Raw genomic sequence first — 6,230 nt, 5'->3', positions numbered from 1 at the left:
CAGAGCGAGTTCCAGGACAGGCTCCAAAACCACAGAGAAACCCTGTCTCGAAAAACCAAAAAAAAAAAAAACCAAACAAACAAAAAAGATAATTAACATAAACATAATTAAAAATAAATAAGAATCCAGAGTGAGGCTTTGCTTGGTCTTTAGTACCATGGCTTTTCGTATTTCCATACCCTCCTTATTACAGATTTCACCCCTTCTTTGCTCTCAGGGAAGCCTGTGCTTAACCTTGCCTGGTTTGTCTTTTTTCCCACTGTCCCTGAAGACAATCTATCTTCAGTTTTAGACAAAACTCACTTCCTTTTCTTTCTGTACCACTGGCTACTTGTCCATTAGCTAGTATCTTCCTGGGGGGCAAGGCCTTATTTTATTCTCTAGAACACAGGAAACCTCTGGGGTATGAAATGTCTACTGAGCAGATGTTTGTGGGGCTGTGCAGGTCCCCATGCACAGGGAGCTACATCACAGGCTGACCTGACACCTGCGATGTTTTGTAAACATACAGATTCACTGTGACTGGCACTGTATATTCTGACTTAGCACAATTCCCCAGTACAATCCAGCACTTTGTGTGTGTGGATGCCAAAGCTGAAAGGTTTCACAAAATACTTCCCTTAATTATGAAACACATATTCTGACAGTTTCTACTATATTCCTTTCAAAATGACCCTGACTGCTAAATTCCTTTCATGAATTGAAATGAACGCATCAATTTTTTTGGTCTTACCTTGTGTCTCTTTATGGTTTAAATATTATCAACACCCTCATTTTTTCCTAAAGACTGTTTTCAAAGCATTAATAATTTACCATGGCTACTTTCCAGCTACTCTCATCTCCTCCAGACCAAGACTCTAAGAAGGCACTGCGATCGCCAACAATTGGTGGACAGCTTCCAGCCTAGCAATTCTAGCTCGGGGCTTGTCCTTCCTCCATCAAACAGATGGGCTTTCCACACGGTCACCCATCCTTGGAAATCTTCCTCTGGACTCCTTAGGGAAACAGTTGCTTCTTATAGAATACTTACAATTAAATTCTAGATTCTGGGTAGCAGGGCACCCCTACAATCCCAGCACTCAGGAGACAGGGGCAGGTGGATCTCTGTGAGTTCAGGCCCCAGGCCTGTCAGAGCTGCATAGTGAAACCTTGTCTTCAAAACAAAAACAAAACAAAACAAAGCAAGGGGAGGGGGAAGAAAAAAAATTAGATTCTGGATTCTTGCTTGTTTTCAACCTATTTTTTCCTCTGGTCCAGTGAGTATAGGCTGGAATTTTTTTTTTGAGACAGGGTTTCTTCATGTAGCTTTGGAGCCTGACCTGGCACTAGCTCTTGTAGACCAGGCTGGCTTCAAATTCACTGAGATCCACCTGCCTCTGCTTCCCCAGTGCTGGGATTAAAGGAGTGTGCCACCACTGCCCGGCTGGAGTTTTTTGTTTTGTTTTGTTTTTTTTTGGTTTTTCGAGACAGGGTTTCTCTGTGGTTTTGGAGCCTGTCCTGGAACTAGCTCTTGTAGACCAGGCTGGTCTCGAACTCACAGAGATCCACCTGCCTCTGCCTCCCGAGTGCTGGGATTAAAGGCGTGCGCCACCACCGCCCGGCCCGGCTGGAGTTTTTATATTTTAAATCTTACCAAGAATGGCTCAGGTTTTTCCACCCAGGGTACTAGGAATTGAGCCTATGGTTCATGTATGACAAGAAAATGTTCTACCACTGAACATGATCCCAGCCCTCTTTTTGCTCTTTATTTTTTACATTTTACATTTTATTTATTTGTGTGTGTATGTGTGTGAGTGTGTGTGTGTATGAGTGTGTGTGTGCACTCCCGAGTGAGTGGGGATCAAAGGACACTTGCAGGAGTCAGTTCTCAGCTTCCACGTGTCGGTCCCAAGGACTGACAAACTCAGGGGATCATGCTGGTACCACATCTTTACCTACTGAAACATCCGAATGGCCTTTTTACTCTTCATTTTGACACAGGATCTTACAAAGTTGTCCAGTTAGGCCTTGAATTTAGAATGTATGATATACATTCTACTGTACATTGAATTTAGACTCAGCCTCCTGAGAAAATAGGACTGTAGGCTCCTACTAGGCCCAGTTCAGATTGACTCAATTCCTAATGCATCTAGCTCTAAGAATCACTTCTTGATTCATTCTGTACATGCCATAGCCCAAAATGACTCAGAACTCACTCTGTAGCCCATGCTGGCTTCAAATTCCCAGCAGCCTTCCTGCTTCAGCCTGAATGCTGATATTTCACTGCATAGCTCTGGCTGGCCTGGAGCTCTCTATAGATCAGGCTGCCTTGAATTCACAGAGTTCCACTAAGCCCAGCTAGGAACTACTTTAAAGAATTTAAATGTATGTGTTTATTTATTGGGTTGGGGGTCAAAGGACAATTTGCCGGAGTTGCGCTGTCCTATTATAAGAGGTCTCAGGTCGAACCCAGGTCTTCAGGCTTGGTGCAAGTGCCCTTGCCCACTGAACCATCTCGCGAGCTAAAGAATCTCTTTTCATCGTTTAAAATTATTTCGGCTAATCCTGAAACACCATCAATAGTAAATATCTATGGACACCAATTACAGATACGTCCAGATCTCCAGGTGGATTACCAGAAAGCGGACGCCGGCTGCGAGAGGCGCCTCTTGATGGGCAGTGGTGCCTGGGTGTGACCACAGACCGGGAGTCCGAAGTGTCCTGTTCACTAGTAGGTGCAGACCTGCGGAGCCTCCTGCTGGCACCCACGCTGCACCGTAAATAATTGAGGCCAATTCCCTGGGGAGTGACATTCTACTCCTGCCGAGAGCCTACAGCTCCCAGAAGGCCACGCGCGAGTCCAGAACTCCACCTCCCAGCGGGCCCCGCGCGATGCCGGCCGGTCAATGGCCTGCACTTTAAGTAACCCTCATTCTTTTACCTGGCGGCCGAGAATGTCTGGAAGCGCAAGGATTGTAGCGACCAGCCTGGAAATGAACCACCCCGAATTCCGACCCGAAATAAGTGCACCAACATGATGAGGCAGTAAGTCAGGAGTAATGGGCAACGGCAATCTCACTCTCATCCTACCAAGGGCTCCATGTTAGCTATGGCCACCATCCCGACAACCCCCTCGCACCTCAGCGGTGATTGGAGAAAAGAGTCATCAGACTTGTCACAAAGCTGTGATTGGATAAAATGTTGGCTGAGGCGGTACTTTTCGTTCAGTGCCCTAGGGTCAGGTGACGGTCGGAGGGTGTGCTACGTTTATTCTCACGTTAGGGGAGGTCTTAACGCTCTGACTTCAGGCGATTCCCTGACGTCTTCAGAGAGTGTTTTGTGCTCGGGAAGTTTAAAACAAACCAAAACCTACATGCACGTGACATGCCACCACTCTAGTCTCCAGCTCTTGGAAACTTGAGCCACATGCATTGAAAACGTCACGACTGGTCCTGATAGTGACCCTCAATTATTTTGAATGATTCGTATGGAGATTATGAAGCTTATCAAGGTGCAACCTAAGATCTAACCCACAGGTTCCTTCCTGATTTGGGTCTTAATCACTGGCCTCAGGTTCTAGCCCAAGAGCGAGAGGCGCTTGCACCTGTGGGGCACTTATTATTGCTATAATTATCCCCTATACGATCTCCCAACCGAGTCCTGCTACGTAGCTCTGGCTAGCCTGAAACTCCCTTCGTAACCCAGGCTTGTCTTGAACTCGCTATCCTTCCTTCCCAGCGCTGGGATTACAGGCTTGAGTCACCAAACCTTCTATGTAATTATTTTCTTAACTCCCTCCTCCACCTGGTTGTGGCTTCTTGGTGGGAGTGGCTCTGACTCGTTCCTGTTCCCCTCCAGACTTGTCAGGGAAAAGCGCCCTGATACTCACTGCTCACCAGGGGGCGCCTCTTCTGGCCCTCATCTGAACATTTGAACTAGTGTTACTACGGATGGTGCTTCCGAGATTCAAAACGACTGAGGGAGGAAAATAGGTGCTGTGGATATGGGAATTTAGGGTGAGACTGGACTGAGGAAATCAGGCTGTGTGTAGTCACAAACAAGTACGGACCATCAAGGATGCTGTGTGAGTAATGGCCCAGGGAGGTACCAGTTAAAACCTCACTTAACCTCTCTCTCTAGAGGTCTCAGAAAGATCATGAGTCCCCACTCCCACCACCACCCCCCCATTTCTATTTTGTCACTTACAAAAAAATTTTCATAGTTCTACACCTTGCCCAGCCACAAAGGTATGGAAGCCATGAAAACTATGGTGACAATTTGTTTGCCAGAAAGGAGGCAGAAAAATAAGAAAACTCGGGTCAAACTTGTGGGAAATTCCATGAAAGTCCTCCATGTTCCTCCAGGAAACAGTCTAGGAAGCACCATGTTCCTCTCCATTTCTGGGGTACTAGCCTAAACCCTGAAGGCCCTGACACCTGCTAGCCAAGTCAGCCTCTCAGGCATGGCTTCGGTTAGGGCACTTGGTGACTCAGGACCTTGGGAATGGCGTTGGGCAAGCCATCAGACCAGCCACCTGGGCCTCCTCCTCCCTGGTGAGGCAACAACAAGGAACTCAACTCAGCCAGTCCATCTCCACATGCCCACATCATCCTCCCAAGTTCTTACCACCTGCCGTTGCTGGAGCTTCTGAGGAGGCCCCTGACACCAGGTCAGGGCTTAGAGGAGAGTATACTGGGGTTTAAGAGGGTAAAGAAGACATAATGGAACTTGCAAGGAACCAGGCTTTTCTACTTTAAGCCCTTTAGATGATTTCTCAAATCCAAGATGGCTAGCATTTCTTCCTTTTCCTTCCTTCCTGCTGTTTCCTCCCAGCCTCTGTCTCTTCCCAAGTGCCGGCAGATCTGAGTGGGCAGGTGATCTTCAGTCATTCTCTTGGGTATGGAGGGGAGGGAATTAAAGATTTAACATCCCATTCCCAAGACTCCATAACCCTCTGATGGGATTTTGCTTTTCTTGTGCTTGTTATTTTTGTTGTGTCTACCCTCTCTTCCACTTTTGTGCTCTCAAGGGCTGGCAGCAGAGATATCAGGTATCTCTTCTAGTCCCCAGAGCTCTTGAACCCCTGTCTCCCAAACTGTTCCCTCCCAGGCGTGGAGCCTGGACCTTGGCCCCAGGTTGCCCTGCAAGAAGTGTGTGAGTGATCACACAGGTGGCGGAGGGTTGGCATGCCTGAGGCCTGCCCAGCCTGAGTCACCTGGTGCTGTTGTTGTCATTGTCCCTGTTGTAGTCTCTGCTTAGCTTCACAGACCTCTGTGGAAACAGCAGCAGCCCAGTCCCTTCAACCTCTCAGGAGAAGCACCCGCCTGATGGTGAGCCGAATGGGGTGGGGGGGGAGCCGGAGGCAGCGGGGGCGGTGGGGAGACTTGGGGCCCAGCTCAGTGCCTCTGCTCCCTATGGCACTGCCACTGCCTGCTTCTCCATGTCGGGGACTTGGGGGAGGGAGGATCTCTGTCTTCTCTCTGTCTCCTGCCCCTCGTACAAGAAGCTGCTCCTCTTCACTGTTTCCTCCTGCCTCAGGGTCCCCCTGCTTGGTGACTCAGGAGGCAGGGGCTTCTCAGCTTCCATACAATGCCTCACCCACCCCAGCCACACCCCTAACACAGACCCATCCCACAATGACACCCACCTCTGCTTCCCCCTTGTGGGGGTCCCACTCCACCCCACCCCTGGCCTCGGTCACTCCCCCTCCCTCCTGCCGATGCCCCCAGGACCATCCTGGGCTGCGGATAGGTCCTCTGATCCCTGAGCAGGATTATGAACGACTAGAGGACTGTGACCCTGAGGGGTCCCAAGACTCACCCCTCCACGGGGAGGACCATCAACCCTTGCTTCATGTGCCTGAAGGACTCCGTGGTAAGTGTGGGGGTATTTGAGACATGGAGCAGGTTGGAGATCTAGGCAGGTTTGGGTTTGCATGGGCCATGATGCCAAGTCCCGACATGGTTTCTCTGTACCCAGGCTCCTGGCATCACATCCAGAACCTGGACAGCTTCTTCACCAAGATATCCTTTGTGGCCAGCATGCAGAGGGACATGGTGGGGGACTGTGGATCAGGGGAGAGTGGGGGAAGTCTCTTTGGGAAGAGTCCATAGACAGGTTTATTTCTTGACAAACTTGCCACATCTACAGCTACCACCAGCGGAATGGTTTTGCCTGTATCCTGTTGGAGGATGTCTTCCAGCTGGGGTGAGAAGTCAGTCCTATCCCTAAATTCTGTCTTCTTTTCTTTT

General features: G+C 49.2%; 2 protein-coding genes across 3 annotated transcripts in view; one reads left to right on the top strand and one right to left on the bottom strand.

Moving 5' to 3' along the window:
- The window catches only part of Abcb8 (ATP binding cassette subfamily B member 8), a 16,056-nt gene extending 12,926 nt beyond the window's left edge, over positions 1-3,130 (bottom strand). Inside the window, exon 1 of one of the 2 annotated variants that reach the window (XM_005367408.2) lies at positions 2,921-3,130. In XM_005367408.2, the coding sequence (XP_005367465.1) occupies positions 2,921-3,015 (95 nt within the window). In that variant the 5' untranslated portion in view covers positions 3,016-3,130. The remainder of the gene's footprint in view (positions 1-2,920) is intronic. The other variant, XM_013353899.1, reaches the window with a different exon arrangement.
- A 2,176-nt stretch (positions 3,131-5,306) lies between these two features.
- Positions 5,307-6,230, top strand: part of Atg9b (autophagy related 9B) — a 7,423-nt gene continuing 6,499 nt past the window's right edge. Inside the window, exons 1-3 of the mRNA XM_005367407.2 lie at positions 5,307-5,853; positions 5,959-6,002; positions 6,122-6,186. Of these exons, the coding sequence (XP_005367464.1) occupies positions 5,307-5,853; positions 5,959-6,002; positions 6,122-6,186 (656 nt within the window). The remainder of the gene's footprint in view (positions 5,854-5,958; positions 6,003-6,121; positions 6,187-6,230) is intronic.

This window comes from Microtus ochrogaster, unplaced genomic scaffold (assembly GCF_000317375.1).
Source record: "Microtus ochrogaster isolate Prairie Vole_2 unplaced genomic scaffold, MicOch1.0 UNK18, whole genome shotgun sequence".
Lineage (NCBI taxonomy): Eukaryota > Metazoa > Chordata > Mammalia > Rodentia > Cricetidae > Microtus > Microtus ochrogaster.
The sequence above is the reverse complement of the archived record's forward strand: the minus strand, read 5'-3'. Positions and strand labels throughout refer to the sequence as shown.